General features: G+C 37.3%; 1 protein-coding gene across 9 annotated transcripts in view; it reads left to right on the top strand.

Annotated features, from left to right (window-relative positions):
- Positions 1-23,187, top strand: part of Hdac9 (histone deacetylase 9) — an 893,084-nt gene that overhangs the window by 732,085 nt on the left and 137,812 nt on the right. For all 9 annotated transcript variants that reach the window (XR_004946518.1, XM_036205789.1, XM_036205785.1 and 6 more), the window contains 4 exons: positions 5,664-5,719; positions 5,961-6,048; positions 11,349-11,468; positions 11,777-11,874. Coding sequence is in view for 8 of the 9 variants with exons in the window: in XM_036205789.1 (XP_036061682.1) it covers positions 5,664-5,719; positions 5,961-6,048; positions 11,349-11,468; positions 11,777-11,874 (362 nt within the window). In the remaining variant the exon portion in view is untranslated. The remainder of the gene's footprint in view (positions 1-5,663; positions 5,720-5,960; positions 6,049-11,348; positions 11,469-11,776; positions 11,875-23,187) is intronic.

Below are 23,187 nucleotides of genomic sequence, written 5' to 3'. Positions count from 1 at the left end.
TCTACAAGAAAATGTCAGCACCACAAAGCTGACCTGAGTCCACAGGAAAGTGCTGTTATGTGAATTTGCTCAGCTTAATGACTTGGTCTTTATAACATCAAATAAAATGTGAATTAAAGAGCAGTTCCATTGGATAAAATAAGAATAAATAAACAGTCTATGGATAAACGTTTCTATTTTCTTACTACTGCCATCTAATTAAGAGGGAAAGGACTAGCTGGAAACACTGCATGTGCTCCAGAATTAGAATAACTGGTTATTTTTCACAAAGCTAAAGTCATGATCTCTTATCATGGCCTCAGCAGTATAAAAGAACAAATCAATGCATCTTTTGTTGTCCACTATATGTGTATCTCCTTCCTTCTTTCCTTTCCTCCTCCTCCTCCTTCCCCCTTCCTCCCGGACCTCTCCGTCTCTGTCTCTCTTTCTTTCATTCCTCTTTCTTTGTGTGCAGACAGGATTTTACTATGTATCCAAGACTGACCACAGACTTCCTGCCTCTGCCCTTCAGAAATGTTGAGATATCAGTATTTATCAACATGGTTGGTTGTGCTTGTTCTTATGGCTGTTCTTTATGACTAGTCTATTATTGATTTAAAAATACAATAAAGTAGTAAAGACTACTAGAAAAATATTAATTGAAGTGGTATAGATCTATAATCTATGGAAATATTGTTTTATAGTATGATATACAACAAATCGTTTGGTTTTTTTTGCCAGACATAAAGGTATATAGACAAATAGTAAATGAATTACTTGTCAAGAAGTTCAGAGTATCTAGAGATTTCTATAATATTAATATTATCACTTGAAGTCATTCCCAGCTTACTTCATCAAACCAAAATGTGTTCATCAACTTTTCGTCATTTTTAACAATATCTGGGAAGAACAATTTATTTTAAAATCAGTGCTTTATTTGGCATATGGTGTGGATGGCTCAGTCCAAGGAGTCTCTGGCTCTGTATTTCCAGAATATGGTAAGGAAGAGTATCATGATAGAAGGGCTCTACTCAGGAAATCTCCTGGCAGCCAGGAACAGAGAAGAAGACAGAGGAAGGAGTCAGGGACCAGGCATGCCCTTGAATCTTCCAGCTAAGCCCTGCTGCCTTTGTTTCTACTGCAACATAAAATAGAGCCACCAATTAGGACCCAAATATTCAGCCCAAATGCCCGTGAGATACATTTCACATTGAAAATGCAGCACATAGATTTTATCTATTATAAAGCATTAAATACTTCATGCATTTCTGAGGAAATCTACCCTAAAAGGTGACTTCTCATGGCAGGTCTAATGGTGACCTGCAAAAAGCTGGAGTGCACACACTTGTGAGAGCAAAGAACTTGAAACTAAGGCCAAACTGGAGAAACAGACGAGACACATGCTGTACCACTGAGCATTCCACAGCTCGTTTCTTTACTGGCCTCTTGCTATGCATCTAATTTCATATCAGACTAGAGAAAAAAGTGACAAGCAGAAAGCAGATGCCTTGCTGAGTATGAACATGATGCATCCAAATCAATCACAATAATCAAAACCGATCAAAGCAAGTAATCCAGTCATCACCCAAAGAGGCACTGCATTATGAATGAGATAGTGTGCAGAGACAGTGCCTGGCACAACTGAGAACAGCTTCCTCTGTTTCTGCTTAAGTAAGATTCCATGAGCTGCATAGCTCAGAAAGAGTGGGCTGGCCTCTCAGCTCTGAAGAAGCTCCAGTCAGGACGAGGGCTGTTGTGACACTTGAGTTGAGCTGCTTCTGCTTCCAAGATTGGGGTAGGAAGAGCAAATAAAGCATAGACTGCAGAAACCTCTTTGAATGGGACTTGAATCCTCTTTAAAAGGGAGGAGCCCTCAAGATGAATTCCCTCTTTAAAGTCTCACCTCCTGATGGCATCACAATGGCCACTAAGTTTCTGTTTCTTTTGTTTAAGAGGAGTGAAACATTTGCTCTGATTGCAATGCTGTAATAGAAGAGAAAAAGATATATAGAGAGGAAGGAGAGCTGTAGTTAGCTGTGCCTGGAAAAGTATCGGGGGAGAAAGGATACACAAGTTAGCAGCAAGGACTGCTGGGAGTCAGTGAATACATTTTTCAATTGGAGTATTTGGAAATGTTATTCTAGTTGCTTTTTTTCTAAGTGAAATAAGAACAACTTTTCAGCAGAAGTTAAGGAGTTAGCAAGGGGTTATTGAAAATTTGAAGAAAAAGGAAAAGCTAGAATGACTCATACCAAAGTCATGGACAATTGGTTCATTGATAAAGGGATGTGGTGTGGTTTCCAGCCATCCTGAGGAATGTTCTTGGAGTTTAAGATTGTAACTGTAAAGGACAACCAGACATCTGGCTTTTATGTGTGCTTCCATAGATGCAGGAATAGAGCAGGTGTGAGTTGTATCTTATCAGACTTGTAATTTTGTGTGAGTACATAAGAAGAGAAGGGACAACATGATTGAAAATGTGCAAAGGACTGAAGGTTTGTGCCTCTTCAGAGATTGTGTATTAAAAATTTAGCTCCTAGCCACTGGACATAAGGTTATTAGTCAGTGATAAAGATTATATGAGGTTCTTAGGGCCTTACCCAATAGGACGCTTTAATGAAGAAAAAGGACACCAGAGTTATGTATGTACTGAGGATGACGATGAAAGGCTGTATGGAGACTATAGGGAGACATTTTTAAGGATGAGTGCCCTGAACAGACAAAAGTCCTGCCAGAGCTTGGAGGAAGGGCAGGGTGACAGTGTGTGCAAAGATGTAAATGGCTTGAGAGTCTGAGCAGGATAAGAGGAAACTGAGCATGGCAGCTGATAAATTCTGAGCTGCAAAATTAAATAAGGTCAATGAACTAGAAATGGGAGGTGAGCTCAAGGTTCATCTGGGAAAGTAGATGCTTACTTCTCATAGAAATCATGAAGGTAATGCGGTCAGGCCCTGATGACAGTCTGAAAGGAAGAGTGTAAATACAATACAAATTTACTAAAGGCAAGCATCAGAAAGTGGAGAAATCAGGATACTGAATGGATTGTCTGAATACTGCAAGATAACTCGTACAAAGGCAAAAGCCTTAAGGAGGGCTGAGTGTATGGCTTCTTGACAGAATACTTGTTGCCCATGTGCAAGATCCTGCATCATAACACTGCAAAACAAAAAGACTGGACATGAGAATAAGAGAATAAATTTGAGTCATTTTTCAAAATAATACCATCATCAGTTGGTCATGAACTTAAATGAAATGGAGGAAGGATGGAGAAGGAGCCAGGAGAGAGACTTCACTGGCCTCTGACTTGAGCCATGGAGGGACCATGGTGTCATTGCCATGTTAAGGAGATTGGGAAATCAGTAGATTGATGTCTGAAGAAATGACTTGAAGTGCCCTTGAGGTATACAAGTGAATCTATTAAATAGGTAGCTAATGTTAATATCACATTGCTAAGTGGGCCATAATTTATTTATCATTTTTAAAGAGTTAGCTGATTATTTAGATAATTGGCAGTTTTTATCATTGTAAATTAAATATGACCTATTGCACAGTAGCTTGTAGACACAGTTAAAGCTGTGTCGGGGAAAGCACTCTTTAATAACTCAGAGTGTAGATGCTTTCCAAAAGTTCTATATAGATGCAGGAAGGTTACTTTACAGAAAGTTTACGTCCATCTTCTACAAGTATCATATGAATATGAAACTCCTTTATAGCATACAATGGAAATGGCAAAATATGGCTTACCACTGGGGCTTCTATCTGTTTTTATTTGATTAATAATAATGTTCAATATATATTGGTCATCAGTTGTTTTTTTCTTTGTACTGTGTAAACATGCCCTTTACTCATAAAGCAGTTTTTATTGAACTGGCCAAAGAATGGTGGTAGTTACTTCAGAAAATACTAAGCAAAAGGCAAACCTTGTTCAAAAGTTTGAGTGGAAGAGGGAAGGAGGCATCTGTGCAGTGCTTGTGTAAGGCTCTTTGCACGTGGGTGTGGTTACCATGTCTTATTTTCATTTCTTTATTCAGTGACTTTTCTTGATTTTATCATGTTCTTTTCAGAATTCTCCACTAATCTTAAAATTTCAGTGTTTATTATTTTGTATTATTCATTAACAGTTTCTTTTTCTATAATAAAGGCTGGAGAAAGCATGAATGATTTAATGAAAAGGGTGGGAGATGAGTTTATCATTGTCTCTTGAATTTGATTAGTGAAATATAATTTAGCTTCTTAGGCCATTTTCTGCTGCCATAAAAAATACTACAGACAAATACATAAATGACACAAGGCTATGCAACCTTGTCTTCTGGAGGCAATACTAACATATGGTCAAGTTGTAATTCTCAGTCACAACATAAGGAAATGGCAAGAGAGAGGGAAAATCAGTCTAACTGATCCTTTTCATCAGCAACTCACTCTGTCCATCTCTAACCCACTCCTTAACTACAGCATGAATTTGCACATGAGGAAAAAGCCCTCATGGAAAAGTTGCCATGTTAAGGTCCCACTTCATAATAAAGTTGTGCTGAGGGTGGCATTTCCAGTCACAGAAAGATATCTTTAAATGATTGCAATTTCTAATTCATCTCTAAAATCATTATTATATGCACTCACCAAATATATAGTAAATTTACCCATTGAATATAAATTATCATAACAAAGAGTGATCATATGCATGAAGGTCAAGGTAGGATGATGTTTTGATATCTTTACCTTTATGATTTCAGGTAAAGATTTAGAAGGAAAGTTCTTGAGGCATATTAAAATTATTTCAGAAGTTATGGATTGTGTGTTAAGGAAATATTCTTTTTGGAGCATGCTCCTTGAATTATAGTTCAGTGAAGAGTGGTGTGAACTGTGTGATAATCGTTTATTTTTTGTATCAGACAAACCATCATTCCTAAACGCATAGCTTTCCAAGGATTTATAGCTCCTGCCCTCAAGCTGGGGTCTCTTCAGCTTTCTGTGATGCATTTCCGCTAACCTGGAGGTTAAGGCATTTCTTGATCATAGCTGTACCTAACTGCTGCTCAGCTCTGGAATTCTTTATAAAATTCCAGAACTTGGACTAGAAATTGACTTAGGGAATCCAATAAACTCACAAACCTTGGCAGTCATCCAAGCTAAATTTATAGACTGGAAGAAATATGGGCTTTCCATTGTTCTCTTTTTCACCTTTCTGGGGTTTCTTTTGTGTCTATGTTCGTGTGCAAGTGTAAATTTATCATTTTGCTGACAGTGGAGTGGAAATAACCATTGAGGGGACCCAGGTCAGGATTTTTCACTTTGGATCTTCCCCTGTCTTTCCAAACTTTGACCCAAACCTGCACCAAAACAGAATTTCTCTCTCTGTAGGATGTTGATGTTAGAAAATAAGAGATTGTTCTTGCAAATGAGTTGTGTGAGTCTAAGACCTGAGATGATTGTCTGCCATTTATGTACAACTCTCAACTCTCTGTTCTCCTAGCTCAGGGTGGGTCTATTTGAGGCAGGATCTGAGCAAATGTGATCCTAACTGTTGTCTCAGTTGACTCTGTCACATGGTGATAAGGGCAAGGAGACAAGCTTGGGTGTGTCTACGAGACATCTGTTTTCTTTGTGTGTCTGTGATGCTATATAAGCTACAGAGACCCAATCAGTATCATTATCCCTGCTATTGAAAATCTGTCTTGTGCTTCCAGAATGGGTTTGCTGTTGTGAGGCCCCCAGGCCATCATGCTGAAGAATCTGCAGCCATGTAAGTACCAGGACCCACTGCCATCTTCAAGTGCCATGGTTCCTGGCAGTCACCTGCCCTGGGCATGTGTTTGAAGCCTCTGATTGTTAACAGATGGACTGAAAACTCTCGAGAGGTACTCCCAGAAGCAGATTTATGGCTTCAGAGATCATATAGCATTAAAAAATGCTCTGAACATTATTTATAATGGTTTTCCTGGATGATTTGCCTTCTTATTTCTCTGTTCTTCTCTATTCCACAGGGGGTTCTGCTTTTTTAATTCAGTTGCAATTACCGCCAAATACTTGAGAGACCAACTAAATATAAGCAAGATATTGATTGTAGATCTGGTATGTATGCCTGGCCAGGGCTGCGTTTTCAGTCACTCCAGATAAAAGGGGGTGGATGCGTGTTTCGCTGTAAGGTTGTCTTGCTTTTAGCACTTGCAAACAACTGAAGGGTGTGTTTCCTTTGAATGTGGAAACTCATTAAACTCAGGATTGCAGTTCTGAAACCATAAACATTCACATTTCACTTTCACGGTGTTAACTGCAATTTAATGAGAAGAAGGCGCAGATCAGGGCAACTTTTATGATCCTTAAATGAATTGATACTTCCACAGTTAAAATGACCCAAAAGAACCTGAATTTACTTTTCCCTACAGAATATAGACTTTAAATAGTCAGATGTGCTGGAAGGAGTGCTGTTGCCTTGGTAACCAATTGGCCACTTCCCTTGGTTAGCAATAGTGTCCCTTGTTGTGCAACACTGGTATTATTAAAACAAGTCAACATGTCATTCTTTGTGAAAAGATCTCGGGTCTCAGATGCCAGTTTGGGATGACTCCCTGCAGGAGCCCTGAGTGATTAAAGGTCAGAAGCGTTGATTCATCTTGCATTCTAGCACGAAGCATTCTTACACAATAGTTATAATTTGTTTAACAAATGGTTTGTTTAAATGCAGATGACACTTGGCAGGTTGTCTAAAATGTATTCATGAATAATGAGCTGGAGATCTGCTGCATCCAGAAAGGACCAACCCAGGAAAGAGCGAGGGAAAGCCTATGGTGATTTATGAGCTCCTTTCCAGTTTGCCTGCACTTCACCAGGAGGTGTAATAGGTTGTCTGACAAAGCATAGACAGGAAATGAACCCTGGCATCCAAGCCAAACCTGCTGCATCTGCACTTAATTAATTTTTGCAGGTGATAAAAGATTTAAAGGCAAAAAAATGCTAGAGGTTTTTTTGAAGTGCAAGACCTAATAGTTTAAATCTTGTTCATATCTGCACTCATAATTAAATCTTATTGGAAGTCATGACATCAACCTTCAGCCCACAGATTTAGTTAAGTGGGCACCCCCAAAGGGTGGAGAGACCACTAACAAAGTCATGTAAAAATATTTACATGAAAATGAAGAATTTAAAAAAAATGGAAGGTTGACAAACACTTATATTGCTTGGTTAGAATAGATATTTTTCATATTGCAGCTTTTCTGTAGGCATTTTCATGTGAAGAATATTGAATTCTAATTTTCTGTGTATTTTCCAAACATGCTTACATTTCAAAGTAGGTCACAGTTCACTATTAAACAGGCTGTGTGGAAGGCTAGAGATATAATACTGCAGAGTTGTTGTAACTTTGCATGAATGAAGACATCCATACCTATTTTCTCAAATACATTCAAAATGATGTTTTAAGTAATTAATAATTTGGATGCATTTTAATATAGTACATTTCTAAAAACCAGTATTCTTGTATTTTTGTAAGTATGAGGCTAGTGAGATAAGCCCAAAAATTTGGAGAAAAAAATGGCAAATGAAGATCCAGAAATTTTGGGGGTGGGCAAGGTGACTGGTTAGCTGTGTTCTTCTTTAGAATCACAGGCTACTCTAACTGTACATATGTATATATTGAGTTGTATAGTATTTAGATCTCACTTTAGAGATAATCTGACTTGATTTATAAATTGATTAACTTGGTAGCTCTAAGAGTCAGTTTCCTATAAGCTGCTGACCTTTGATTGGGGTTTACTTCATTACCCAATTCATATAAAGGATACTCCTTTCCCAATAGGCTCCCACAGATGAGAAGTTTTTGTTTGAGATCCTCTTAGTGTATGAAGTCCTGTCCAGAGGGTGGCCACTGAGCTTACCACCAGCCCAAACATTCTTACTTTCTAGTCTTCCAAGCTATGCAGTTGCAGGGTACTTTGAGGAAATTCCTGTTTCTTTCAGCAACTAAGAAGGAAATTTTCACAGGCCACAGATGTGGAACACCCATTTTCCTTTGGCCCATAGGTCTGCAAGTTACAGTGGAATGATGGAGATTCTTCAGTGGGAAAATGTCTTCATCCCTTCACTAGCCACAGAGGCTCTGGGGCCCTTAAAAATAGTCTTACTCTATTGTCTAATAGCTAGTTTGGATATTTTTATACCCAAGAAAATATAAAGCCAGTTGCAACTCACCTTCTATTTGGGCCAGGGCCTAATTCAGAAGTGTTTTACATGTTAGGCAGGTGTGATTTCAATTATTTATGAAGTCTTTTCTTTCTGTCTCTGATGTGCTGATCAGTATGGAAAGGAATAGGTTTATTTGCCTTTCCATTTTCAAGAGCACAGCATTGTGTTCTGGGTAGTAACATGTCCATGGAGCAGGCTTTCTTGCTTGAATCATATAGACTTTAGGTAATGTGACCTAGAAGGTAATTTGGAAAGATCACAATTCTCTTTAAGTTCTTCTTTTTTTTCTTTATAACACAAAGGTTACTTCAAAGGTCCTTATATTTTAGGAAACTCCATTGTTGATCAAAAACATTTAGACCTTTATCTCCAAGTAATAAATAATTATGAAGGATAATATTAATTGGCAGAATGAATAATTTATTCAAAGCCATTTTTAGATAAGAATAAAATATATAGGTTCTAAATTCTTATAATGAATCTCTTTTTATCGTATATCCTTTAACCAGTAGAATATTGATATGCATTTTTTGTAGTTCTAACTACATTTTAGATTCAATATCTATCTTAAGGCCTTGATAATTCATTATATTTTTATGGTAATGTCTCATAGACACAAGTAAGTTTCTTTCTTAGTCGGATATATATTTGTTGCCACAGAGAAGCAAGTTTAGACAGTTCCTAAACAGTCATTAGTTTGAATGTTTTGTGACATGGAGACTCGAGTTAAGTATCAGAAGGCACTCTCAACCCTACACTCTAAGTCATTACCCCACACAGATTACAGGTGTCCATAGTTATTTCTAAGGACTTGGCAAATAAATACAGAATCCAGCATTGCTCAAGGATTAGGATGGATTTGTGTATTTTTATAAACAATGTATGCGAGGTTTGTTCTTTTTTTCTGCTGTGGACAAGATGCATTGCGTTTCTTACAGTGTGTGTACTAACAAGCACCTCAAACAGTTTTGAAGAGCAGATGATTTTGTACCAGGGAAAAAGTGTCCTTTTTCATCCCCTTTTTTCTTAAATAAACTTTTCCAATGTCACTAAAGAAGTAAGAACAGTCAGAGCAGTGTTTGACTCTGCTTTTCCAACTCTGGATTCTTATATCCAGAACGAAGTTTGTCTTACAATCCTGACTTTTGCTCCTGGGGGGGCAGGGATGACCCTCTACTGTTGTTTTCCTTTCAGTTATTTCAGTTTTGTTTGTTTTTTAAACATATTCTAGATGAGTAGTAGCTAGTATAAAATACATTGTGGCTTAAATTGTTTCCTTTTTTACATAAAAATAATTTTACTATCTTTTCCTTTCTTTTGAATATTCAGAAATCTAGTAATATATTTTCAGCAAGTTATATATTTTTTTCTGATGCATTTGTGTTTGGCTAGAGCAAATTTCTGAGATAATTCCTATCTGCCTGAGTAGTATGATTCTTTAATTACTTTTGGATAAGTGTGATATGCTAAGCACAGTGGGATTACTGTATGTACACACCATGGATAGCAAGCTCAGTGGAGGTTTTCAGCATCAAGGAGGCTTTGGATGTTTCTAGTGGAATTGGGAGCTGGAGATTGGAGAAGAAAAGGGTTCTGTCAACATCAAGGAAGATAATTAGTTTCCAAAAAAATTCACCTCATAAGTTTGCTAAAAGTATTTAAAAAATAAGATTATAATTTAGCTTTGCATTTGCAGTAATGAGCAAGAACCAGTTTCACATTGTACTTACTGTCTATAGATTCTTGGTAATTATGGAAACTCTTTGAGTATCAGTTGTCTTATTTTTAGAGTAGAGATATAACATGTGTCCTATATAATTTTTAATTAATCCAAGGTGTTTAATAGTGTGTTCACTTAACAGTGGTAGGAATCCTTGTTTAAAACATTGTAAATCTTACCGATATAAAATAAAGCCCAATGTATTTAAATAGCTACAAGGTAACAAAGCTCTTTATAACGCATAAGTGAATAATGTAACAGTAATACTTCCTTGCATAAAATATGTTGGTCAGCATTCATTAGCAGCCTGCTTCTCTTTCCTCAGGAGGTACTGAGAGCATGAACTGAAGTCCTTAATACCCAAATTCATTTTATTAAGGATATTTTAAATATGTTACTCCTGTTGTTTCCATTAGTAATGTCAATTGTGACATTTATCTATATTAAAAGTAGAAGAACCATCAAAATTTGAATCATTATCATCTGCAAATATCCAAAAAAATATTTACTTATTCATTGATAATAGGATTTTGGAGTGGGGTGTGGACAGGAAGTTGGAGAGGTGTTGGAAAGACAGAAAGATGAAGAAGGAAGCTGGGATGAGGCCATGATACAGTCAATATCTGTGAGACAGACTGGACTGGATTGCGTAACTCGCTGTGCCATCTTCCTGCCTTGGCCCAAACCACTTAACAGTGAATGAGCTCATGGCCTTGTTACTTCTACTCTTGCTGTCATGATTTTAGCAAAATGTAGTGTGAAGTCCTTTTCCCATCTGGTATGTTTTCTGAAGTGACTCTAGCTGCTGAGGGATTGCTAACTGAACTGAATGCTTCAAGAAAGCCAATTTATTCAGCTGGTTGCAAAGCCTTTGACCTTAATGGTGGGACTTGGCAAATCAAGGCATACACCTATGGTGTAGTGTTCTGTCAAGAATTGTGAAAATGCTCTGTAACCCATATATCCTACATCCTCCTGAAAAAGACTAGTTTGTAGTTTAAACATTAGGGGTTTTTTTGTTTTTTGTTTTTTGTTTTCCCAGAGGCCAATGAGGCTAGTTAATTAAGCCTGAGGGGTTATGAACTGTTGGCAGTTAATAAGTCATAAAATTCCTCTATAAAACAGGATGCAGGATTCCATCACTGAGGCAAAGAGTACAAAGCGCCGATATATAAATATCTAATTGTACCGAAGGACTGGGCTTTCTCAGTGACTGTTCATCTGGAGTCTCCAGGGCATGCTCGCTGTGGTTTCCTGATTTTTAGAAGCCAGTTTTAAAAAAATGAGAGCATTAAAGGGTAATTTGCCTGAAAGTTCAGGAAGTAAAGGGTGGTGTAGAAGTAGGCTGAAAGGAAGAAAGGGAAAGACGAGCGAAGAGACAGAAATTGAGAAGGAGAGTGGGGAAGGGAACGAGGAGAGCCGTCTCCAGAGTCAGATGTGCCGGTGTTTGTCATGTTTGCTTCTCCCTTAGGATGTTCACCATGGAAACGGTACACAGCAGGCCTTTTATGCTGACCCCAGCGTCCTGTACATTTCACTCCATCGTTATGATGAAGGGAACTTTTTCCCCGGCAGCGGAGCCCCGAATGAGGTTCGGTTTATTTCTTTAGAGCCCTGCTTTTACTTGTATCCCGCAGGTAATTGCGTTGCGTGATTACCCCTAATTTTCTTGTCCTTTGCTGGTGTTTTAAATTACACCAGATTACCCACTTGTCCCACAGGACCAAGAACCAGTGCAGAACAAGTGCATAACCCAGAGCGCTGGCTGTCAAGCAGAGCTGGGTTGATTTGACGCTGTTTGATGTTTATTTCAAGAGCTCCCATGTGCTTGTTTCCAACTTTTTGTTTCTTCCCTTTCCTCCCTTCTATACCCACAGCGGTGTGTTGTTCTGTTCTCAGGTTGGAATAGGCCTGGGAGAAGGCTACAACATAAACATTGCCTGGACAGGTGGCCTGGACCCCCCCATGGGAGATGTTGAGTACCTTGAAGCCTTCAGGTTGGTACTTCTTTCTCTCTCTGAAAGTGTCACATTAAAAAATACCAACTGTGAAAGAGAAATGTGAATTCTCCACAAAACCATGTGGAGATACACATGAGAAAACAGGCTCATCAAGAGCTAGCTGTGTTTATAGAGGTATATTGGCAAGTGACCATGTTGTTTCCCTCTCACAGCAAAGGGAGAAAATTTGTTATTAACTAACTGACTTTGTCTGGAAACTTTTGCCTATTGGTAAAGTAGTTTACAATAGACATTCACATAGTAAATGCCCCGAGAAGACCTTTAATACCTACGCAATTTTGTAGAGCAGCATTTCTCAAGCTAAAATTCCTTTGGAATTCTCAGATCATTGGCCTGGGTTATCCCACCTGATAGCAAAAGACTATTGTTTATTTCCTGCTCACTTTAAAATATTAGCCCAATTGTTTGTTTTCAGCTAATTTAGGAGTAAATTCTGCCACTTGTGTTTTTACTAAGCAAAGTTTGACAATTAACTCAAACAACAAATAAAATCTTGTGTTCTGTCTATATTTTGCTCATGGTCTATCTCTCTGTCTCTGACTCTCTGCCCCCTCCATTCCTTCCCTTGCCTCTGTGAAATTTTAAAACAGAGCATTGCTTTTCTAGAATTAAAAAACAAAACAAAACAAGTTCTTTGGAAAGGTCTGATTAAAGAGAAATCGCACACCATCCCCATGTGAGCTTCAGCTTGCAAGACCCGGAGGTTTAATTCACTGGTGATGCACAGCTTCCTCCATGTTTTGTTTAGATAACAGCAAAAGACAAACAACTGCATGTATTTATAGCTCTGAAATTTACCATTTATAAATGCCCCAAAAGAGAAGTCCTCTCTAATATAGCTGAGCAAAGAGGAATTCCAGGGAAAGTTCCAGTAAGCGATACTGGCGAGTTCCTGTCTTCTCTGTGTCATGCATTTTTCCTTTTCTCGTGGAAAGGTCACATGTTAGAAAAAAGATCCACAGAACAGATTTTAAAAAGTAGCTACTTGTAAAATAGCAATGCTTGACTTGGCATTTGGTACACAAAGGAAAATTCTACCCACATTTTAGATGCACACTTTGGGAAAAAATATACACAAAGGTGTCCATAGTACTTTGAGAACCAAAAATAGGAACAATTTTATTTACTATAAAGTTAGACTATATTTGAAAAAAAATTGCTTTAATTAGCAGCAAGTTTAAAATAGTATTTAGGAGTAATTATCATCTCAAAGGAAGTCTAAGGACTTTGTAGATGTTAATATTATTAACATATAAAAATATAAACAATAAAAAGATATAACATAAATAACATATACAAATAACTTTATATGTTAATAAAACATTAACATATATAACACATATAAAGTTAATGTAGTTTCACAACACACATTTAATTATCAGCTCTATGTAGAAATGAATCTTGCATGCACAGTGGTGAAGGGCAATTTATATTTTGTTCCTATTTATACTCACATCAAAAAGTGAAGGGTAGATGAGTTTGTTTCCTTTGAACATAATTTCATTTAATAATATAAAAACAGATATTAAGTGTACTTTATTTTTTTGTGATTGAAACAGTAAGTGAATCAAGAAAGGCACTATATTTGCTTGGAAGTGGGCAAGTTATATTAGCAAATTGTTATGAATTTCCCAGTTCATTGTTACCTGAGTTTAATTACAGAAGTGGTCTTACATACTACTGCAGGAATTAAAAACTGTTCTACAAAATATTCATGGTTATTTAAGAACCATACTTTAAACTATAAGAGTTAAGTGAAAACTATTATTAGTTGAAAATCTGTCATGGCTATTTTTTAATGTTTATGCCTGGAAATACTTGTGAATTTGTTTTGAATGAGTCAAGAAAGTAAGCAATTCATTCAAAAAATATTTCTTAAGCACAAAATATTCATGGACTGTGGTGCTTAGAGTTCAGGGCAGCAGGCATTATTAGAGAAGCAAAGTGTAACTGTCGTGATGCCCACATGGCTTACGCAGAAAGGCTAACTCTCCCTGAAAGGTCAGGGAAGACTGAACTGTTCAGCCTTTTAAGTAAGAGTGGAAGTTTGCTGTGGGAAAAGGAACTTGCCCATGTGAGGGTAAAGGTAGATCCACACTAGTCAGAGTGAAAAGACTTCATAAATGGTGTGGACACATGAAATGGTCTGTCATTGTTACTCAAGGGCAGGAAGGGATGTTTGTAGAAGGTGAATGGATCGTAATTCTTAAAGTCTTTGGCCCTGCTCTATGAATTTGTTTGGCTGCCTGTGGTGGTTTGAACAAGAATGGCCCCAATAGGCTGAAATGTTTGAAGATGTGGTTTCCAGTTAGTGTCTGTTTGAGAAGGATTAAGAGGTGTGTCCTTGGTGGAGGAGGTTGTCATTCAGGGTGAGTTTTGAAGTTTCAAAAGACTCATGCCATTTTGAGATAGCTCTCTTGGCCTCCTCCTTGTAGATCGATATGTGAACTATCAGGTGGTCCTGACACCATGCTTTTGCTCTACCATCAAGGACTCTAATGCTCTGAAGTTGTCAATTCAATTAAACTTTTAAAGTTACTTTGGTCATAGTGTTTTATACCAGAAATAGAAAAGTAGCTAAGAAGTTGGTACAGGAATGTTGTGACCTTGTAATTTTCTGGATGACTGTGAAAGACTTTGGTACTTCAGACTAGAAAAGGAATTGAGCGCTATAAACAGGGCTTCATGGGTCGCCTATTAGGAGCCTGGAAGACAGCAATAAGAACTATGGACTGTGGAAGCCCCACTCCAGGGGCTTCAGAGGGAAGTAAGGACTTCAACAGCTGCTGGGCAAGAGTGTAAAGAATGTAGTTATTCTGCCCTTGTCTTAAGAATTTACCTGGGGTTAAATTTAAAAAAATCAATGATTTATATTAATAATTTCTTTGGTAGAAATTTCAAGACAGTCTAATGTTGACTCTGTCACATGGTTATTAGTAATCACTCATATATAGATCTACCATGAAAATGAACAAGTAAGACAAAAAGAAAAACAAAATGTACCATTTGAAGAGGAAAAGAGAATTAGGGATCAATATTGGAGCCAAGGCTTGGGCCAAAAGAGTTGAGGTAAAGGAGAAGCCTTATACAAAATGGAATGAAGGGAGGAGTGGGAGCCCTCAGGGCAAAACTCCATCCAGATAAACTTTCAACTTGTGAAAGGAAAAGGCCTAAGGAATTTTCTGCTCCTAAAAACTACAGCAAAGAAAAGCTTTTACAAATATGGTTCAAGGGGGCCAGGCTCCAAGCCAGAACACCAACTTGACAGCATTCTCTCTTTGGTTCTGGCTTTAGAGTTGTCAAGGATATACAGATTGTAGAGTCTTCCTCCACAGTTTAGGAGCACCTCTGAGGCCAGGCAATGTGTTGCAGGGCAGTCCCTGAATGAAAGCCCTGAGAGAATAAAGATCCTGGAGCAACCATTACACGAAACTGTGAAAGTGAAACCTAGGATGTGTTGGAGACTCCAATATGTTGGAGATGTCAGAGCCATGTGATATCTGCTAAGCAGAGCAGAATACAAGAAGCAGAAAGAGCCCAAAAGACAGAAGTGTGTTTTTGGCAGCAAAGCTGGAAGGGCAGAGTGATCTAAGCCCTTTGACTTTGGACATGGAGCTACAGGATCTGGTATTTGCCTTGAGCTTTGGCCTGGCTTTAATCCGGTATTTCCTCACTATGCTGCTATTCCTTCCTTTTGAAGTGATATATTTATTATGTGCCATTGCATGTTGGAAGTATGTAATTTGCTTTTTAATATACAAGGGGTAACAAGAAGTTGCCTTGAGTGCCAGAAGAGATTTTGTACTTTGGGTTTTTAGACACTGTTGAGACAGACATGTATGAAGACTTTTCAGTTTGGAATAGATGCCTATTGCATTATGATATGGCCGCAGGCCTATGCAGGGAAGGGAAAGTGAGTGTTTGAACGGCCTCTATAGGTACTTGGTCTCTGGCTGGTGTCTGTTTGTGGAGGATTTGGAGTAAGTATGTCACTAGGGGTGGGCTTGGACATTTTAAAAAATTCATTCCTTTTAGTTAGCTTTCATGGCCTCCTACTTGGGGATCAATATGTAAACTATCAGCTGTTGCTACCACCATGCATAACATCATGGACTCTAACCTTCTGAAACTATAAACCCATTTAAATGCATTTTATTCTAAGTTACCTTGGTTATGGCGATTAATCAGAGCAATAGAAAAGTAAGATACTGTCTATCATCTATCTATCTATCTACCTATCTATTTATATCATCCCTAGGCATTCATAAATTTTTCATTTAAGTCAGATGGACTCCAGAAATAATAATACTACATATCCATGCCACATATACATGTAATAATAATTATTTCATGTGTATAATATTATCATATAGTGTAATTAATATAGTAATAAATATTATTACATGTATATGTGGCATGCATGTATCTGTATTTTCACATGTATATGGGTACGAGTCTGTGCACGTGTGCTGCTATGTGTCAAAACCAGAAGCTGGCTGGGTGGTGGCGGCGGCGGCACATGCCTTTAATCACAGTACTTAAGAGGCAGAGCCAGGCGGATCTCTGTGAGTTCAAGGCCAGCTTGGTCTACAAACTGAGATCCAGGAAAGGCACAAAGCTACACAGAGAAACCCTGTCTCAAAAAAACCAAATAAATAAATAAATAGATAGATAGATAAATAAATAAATAAATAAAACAAAAAACAGAGGCTGACTAACAACAGGTATCTTTTGTTGTTGTTGTTGTTGTTTGTTTTTTTTTGTTTTTTTCTGAGACAGGGTTTCTCTGTGTAGCTTTACACCTTTCCTAGAACTCACTCTGTAGCCCAGGCTGGCCTTGAACTCACAGAGATTTGCCTGCCTCTGCCTCCAGAGTGCTGGGATTAAAAGGCAACAATGGGTATCTTGATCATGAGACTCTCTACTTTATTTACTGAGATGGGCCTTTTGATAGACCAGGAGCTTACACATTATCTCATTTAGCTTGCCAGACTGCTCTGAGGATACCCTGTTTCTGTATTCTTAGGGATAGGATTACAGGAAGGCTACCATGTTTGCTTGACTTTCAGGTTTTCTGAATTCTAGTCTTCATTTGTCTTCTGTCCCATCTCCTCAGTCTCATGAATTACTTTTAAATGCAGTATTCCCGTATGAGCATATTGCTTTATTTTTGAAATGTGCCTTACAGGCTTGTGGTTTAAGAACTTGCTCCCATACTAAGGGTGCTATTGGAAAGTAGAGAAACTGTAGGAGATGGGTGGCGCCCACTGTGAGTTAGGCCATGCGGTGTGCTGTTGAAGTCAGGATATACTCTTCGTGTCTTTCTTGGTGCCTCCTGGTCTCTGTGAAGTAAGCGGTTTCCTTCTTGTCCTCAGTCACAGTGCTCTACACCAGAACAGTTTCAGATGACCATAGATGGGAACCTCTGAATCCCTGGATCAGAGAAAGCATTTCCCCTTTTCAGTGGATTACTTCAGGTGTTTTGTAACAGTGACAGGCTTATGAATAATAAATAAAAATAACAATAGTTAACCTTCAAAACCATCATTTTTCCCCAGCATTTAACTGGCCAATGTTTCTGGTATGCATGTTTGATTGTAGACAGTGGAGGTGAGGAAACAGGTAAACAGTGTATTTTCTCTTTTCTTAATTTTTCATTTTTTCTTGGCTGTGATAAGTATCTTTACAGGGAAAACCTCATTCTCAGTGAAAGTATTCATAATAATATGATGGATTACATCAAAATTTCCATGTATTGAACTCTGATTTCTGTTATATTATTTTTCTATGGCAAGATGAAAATTGTAGACAGACAAGTGTTTTCACGTTTACTGTGTACTTCATTTGAAAAATGAAGTAGCTAAATTATTATAGATGATTTGCTATTTATTGCTAGCAGTTATCATTCATCTCTGGGATAATTAAAGACTAAAGTTATGGTTTTTCATAGGAATTTTAGAAAATATTCAATAATATTAAATATATTTTATATTCAACTAAGATATGTTTCCAAGGTTACCATTTATAAGGCAATTATGGCTATTTATAATGAGGTCTTATATACCAAGTCCTACTTTAGAAACTTTATAAGCATTGGGGCTAATTAAACTTCTGAATATAAGTCACAGTACTGGAGGAGCTGTGATCTGAAGTTAGATTTTGGCCTTTTTTGCCTTATCACATTGCTCTCTCTTATGCCTTAAAATACTAAGGAGTGATGAGGTACATCAATATTGCCAAATGTAAGATTTTCATGTGCCCTCTGCTGCCCCACCTACCCAGAAATGTGTGGTGAAGACTTCATCCATGACCCTGGCTGACTAAGTCAGAGCAGAGGCAAAGTGGGGATGCTAAGAGGAGAGTCACAAGATGAGCCAGACATGTTTGAAAAGGCTACCAGTAACTCTGAACATCTTTTCACTTGCTCAGAGAATGCCTGATGCCTTCTCTTTATTCAGCAGGTGCCTGCTAAACTCTGTCTGCTCAGTCATTTAAGAGATCACCCCAGTGATCCTAAATTCTTTACAGTACCTTTTGAGCACCAGGCCCATTGATTTAAAATGTCTAATTCTTTGAGTGATTGTTATTAAACTGATTATCTTATGTGCTACAATTACTATTTGTTTTTTAGTGGGCTAATGAAGTCTATATGCTACACTTCTAGCTAAATTTAATGGAGAAAATATCTCCACGTAGTTTCTTTCCATGTAACAATTTTCAGTGCAAAAGGAAGATGGTGGCAGAGCTTGAAATTTGTCTATTTTACCAGATGAATGAATGACATTTTGTTTTGTTTTTTGTTTTTCGAGATGGGTTTCTCTGTGTCATTTTGGTGCCTATCCTAGATCTTGCTCTGTAGGCGAGGCTGAACTTGAACTCGTAGAGATCTGCCTGGATCTGCCTCTGGAGTGCTGGGATTAAAGGTGTGAACCACTGCCACCCAGCAAGTGACAATTCTTATGTAGCCTTTTAAAATGTTTTATTTTTGAGATTTTAAAATAACTGTGTCATCTCTTCTTAACTTTCTTCCACTCAAACCCTCTCCTATACCCTTCTTTACTCTCCTTCAAACTCACGCGCTTTTTCATTAATTGTTATTACATGCACAGATGCATTCCTAAGTATAACCTATTCAGTCTATATACTGTTACTGTTATTACATGCACAGATGTATTCCTAAGTATAACCTATTCAGTCTATATACTGTTACTCACATATATTTTCAGGGTTGACCATTTATTATTGGATAACCAATTGGGGTGCTATTTCCTGGAGAAGACTATTTCTCCCATTATCAGTGTTCCTTGGTTGCCTGTTATGTAGGGTTGAGGTCACATGAGCTTTCTCCACTCAGTTTGCTGTGTCCATCAGTGTCATCCTTGTTAAGTTCTGTTTGAGCAGCCATGTTGGTGAGACTTTATGGATGTAGCTTCTGACATTATTAGGAGACACAATGTCACAGAAAATTTCCTTTCCTATGACTCTTAAAATCTTTCTGCCCATTCTTTTGCAATGGTCCCTGAGCCTTAGGTAGGAAATGCTTTCTAGATGTAGCTATTTGGGACTGGGCTCCATAACTCTGCATTTTTATTGGTTGTAGTTATCTGTTGTGGTTTCCATCTGTTTCAAAGAGAAGTATATTTCATGAGAACGCAGGGATTATGATGATTTAGCAAAGTGATATCTGTAGTTTCTCCATTAGCCCAGAATAGTTGGCTATATTTCCATTACTAGGCATGGTTTCCATATTTTTGAAAAGGTCACAAGTCCTATTAGAGAGTTGCTGGTTGCCACCAAGGTATGTGTGCCACTACAGCACTCTTAGGTTGGCATGCCATGCTGGCTGTTGAGGTGGTTCATAGACATCATAATTGGGTAGGTCTGTTGGTTGCCTCCCTCCTTTGGAAGTTTTCATCACTTTCTGGTACTATGGAAATCCTCAGGGAAGGGTTATTCATGTCAGTTTCAACTCAGAGGCCTCTGGGCCCTGTTTCTGAAGTACATGACATCTCTAACAGTAGAGACTTATCTTCTACTTCAGAGGGCAACCAAGGGCAATAGCAATAGGCTGTATGTTTTGAGAGTTCCTTGGACAGCCCTGATTGTTCAAAGAGGGCTTCTCATGTCTGGTCTTGGGTTTCTGTTAGGTGGTTTCAGCTCTTGGAGGTAGACGAGAAAAGTTCATTGCAAAATAATTATATGTAAAGTTATTATTATATATTATATATAATATGATATGATCAATAATTTGTATATATGCAAAACTTCATGTATTATAAGTAATTTTTAATTGTGTGATTAATTGTATGATTTTTTTATGGCTTTTTCAGAATCCTTTTTGTTCTTTTACCTTCCTTGCATGTTTATCTCCATCTACGCCCTCTATTTACTTTCAAAGAGAACCACAGTGGAGTCCCTTCTGTGTCCACATGGTCCACATCCATGGACTTAATAGTAAGTGGACAATATTGGAAAACAACTGTACAGAACGTATTTAGACACCTTTTTCTTGCCTTATTCTTTAAACAGTATAATGTGGTAGAGTGTATAGTATATTAAGTATTATAAGTAATCCAAGAATGATTTAAAGAATATGGTAGGAAGCTAGGGATGTAGCTTATCATGTTTATCCCAGGGTTTGATCCCTGCCACTATAAAATTCATTGATTGATTAATTTAAAATATATAGACAGATGAGCACAGGTTGTACACAAATATCACACTGTTTTATAAAAGGGATATAAGGGACATAAGCTCCTGCAAATTTCAGTTTCTACAGGGATCAAGCTCCCACAGATTCTGAGTGAAGACTATGCCAGCCCTCAAAATATGAGTCTCTTTGGCATATGCTAAGGATATAACTGAACAAGGGTCATAGAGCTGTCAGTCTGTATTGTGTGAATGTGTCTTGATTTTTAAGAAATAAACGCCAAGTCACTGCATTATATTCTGTAGCTACTTTCATGAGTATTTGCCACTGATGAAACTTTCCAAAAAACAAATGTCTGTAACATGAGCTGTACAGAGAAAGTCATCTCAAGGCAAAATCAACTCAGAATAATCGGATCTGACTGAGGCTTCTCAGTGTGCTGAGAGGGAGATTTTAGAGTTATCTTTTCTAGAAATAAAAATTTAAGTTATAGATCTTGATAGTAATATTGAAAACACTACTTTCCCCCATTTTGTTGATTTATGAAGTACCTGTTTCACCAAAATGTGTTGTACTTCATGTTGTAGACTTTGCTAAACATCTTTGGCTATATAAGGAACTGAAGATATCAGAAGGGCAGCTTAGCTAAAACAGTCCAGTCCCTGGAGCACATGAGAGTGGTCCCATCACCCTCTGTCTCTCTTCTGTCTTAAGTTTATAATTACTTGCTTACTTCATAAGCAAGTTAAAAATTTACTACTGTAAACCTGCAGTAAACACTCTCAGCTCATCATTCAAACTTTCAATTCTGTCTCTCAGACAAGTTCTTCAAAATAGAAGTGATGTTTGACCAAGATTCCTCTACTGGTTATGAGAATGGAATAGGATTTTACTGTCATATTCTTAACACACAGACTCTTCTGACAACTACTAAATAATGGTTTGCCTCACATGTATGTTTTTGCCACAGATCAACAGCAGATCATTTAGAGCAGGACACATTAATGAGTACATCTTATTTTCTTACACTGTTACTTGATCAAGCACATTATCATTTTATAATTAATTTTAGAAGACTATTTCTAGAATCTCTTGTTATGTTCATAGACTAAAGAAAGGCTATTTTCTTCTAAGAAATTAAATAAGACCATTCATAAATGCTTAAATGCTTAGTTGCCCCACATTGGTAATGATAACTAAGTAAATATTGTTCTAGGGATATTGTTTTTATTTTAATATAATTTAATGTGAAATTGAAAAGAAAACAATACCAGTTGGACAAGAAGAATATAATGATAATAATGGCAATATAGAGCATGCATTGACTTTGTAATATTTGGTATTTGTTTGTTTTCAAAATCCTTAGTGCTTTTTTAAATGCTATTGTTTTCCAAGTGATGACACCAAACCTGTTAAAGCTCTTCAGGTCTTTTGATATCACCTGCTTCTAAATGGTAGTCAGCACTTTGCTGGCAGTGCTCTTGGGTGTCATTTGAGACAATACTCATTAGCCCAAGTGTACTCTGACTAGAGTACAGGTGACAAAATAACAATATAGTGAGGTTGTGTTTTCAGACACTTGGATACATAAACAGGTAACAATAGCAACATTTTGAAATTGAAAAGTACTTCTTAGACTTTTACTTCCTCTCTGTCACATCTCTAAGGAGCTTCTGTCCATTTGATATAGTAAGAGTTTATTGATTCAAACTAGACCCCTGTGTCCTTCATCCTTCCTGATCACAAGGCTTTTATTTACAATATAATTTTTTCATATTTATTTAAATAAATATGTTCTGCTCACATATGCAGTTAGATTTTTAAATAAGGGACATATCACAAGACCTAAAGCAAGTTAAATTTTAGTAGAAAATAGAATGAACTTTTAGATCCCATTTTGAAAGAAAGAATGACTTGTCATTTGAAGCTCATTCTCAATAGCATCAAATGATTTGGGGGTCTTGTTTTGCTTCTGAGAGCTGTGGTTGATGCTGCCCAGGCTTGGAATGGATCCTCCATCATCAGTGACAATAAATATATTATACTTATGATAGTGCATTCTTTTTCAAGGATGCCCAAGACATTTTAGGAATGAGGATAAAATTTCTTGAAACAATTTGCCAATATGAAATACTGTACATATCAAATTGGCCTTGCTACCTTCTTTCCCAGACCATTTATCATAGCTTACAAATCAAGCCCACATTTTCTCTTTCAGAAAGACTTGGCTAATAAATATGATGTTGGCCTCAAATCTGAACTTGTCAATCAATCCTGAGAACAAAGAAGTAATGACTTTCATCTATTAATATTTTATTTCAATAGAAACCAATATGTATAAATTTATGGCTATTGTGAACTACAGTTTTATTTATTATCCATATTCTGTTCTCTGTATTCAGAATGTTGAGATATTTCAAGAAATTTGATCAAAACTGGTCACAAAATACACATGAGTAAATTTTAGGAAGTTGTCAGCTCTATCTGCTCTTTTGCTCTGGGAATAAACAGAAGAGCATTTTTTCTCATCTGTGCAACATATTGTACCAATTTTCATCAAAAAATCACTATTTCTATAGGTGTGTGTCTCTAGATACCCTTAGAATTTCTGCTCTTTGACCCTAAGAGAAAATTGATCT

This window comes from Onychomys torridus, chromosome 14 (assembly GCF_903995425.1).
Source record: "Onychomys torridus chromosome 14, mOncTor1.1, whole genome shotgun sequence".
Classification (NCBI taxonomy): Eukaryota; Metazoa; Chordata; class Mammalia; order Rodentia; family Cricetidae; genus Onychomys; species Onychomys torridus.
This window is presented reverse-complemented; position numbering and strand designations above follow the sequence as displayed.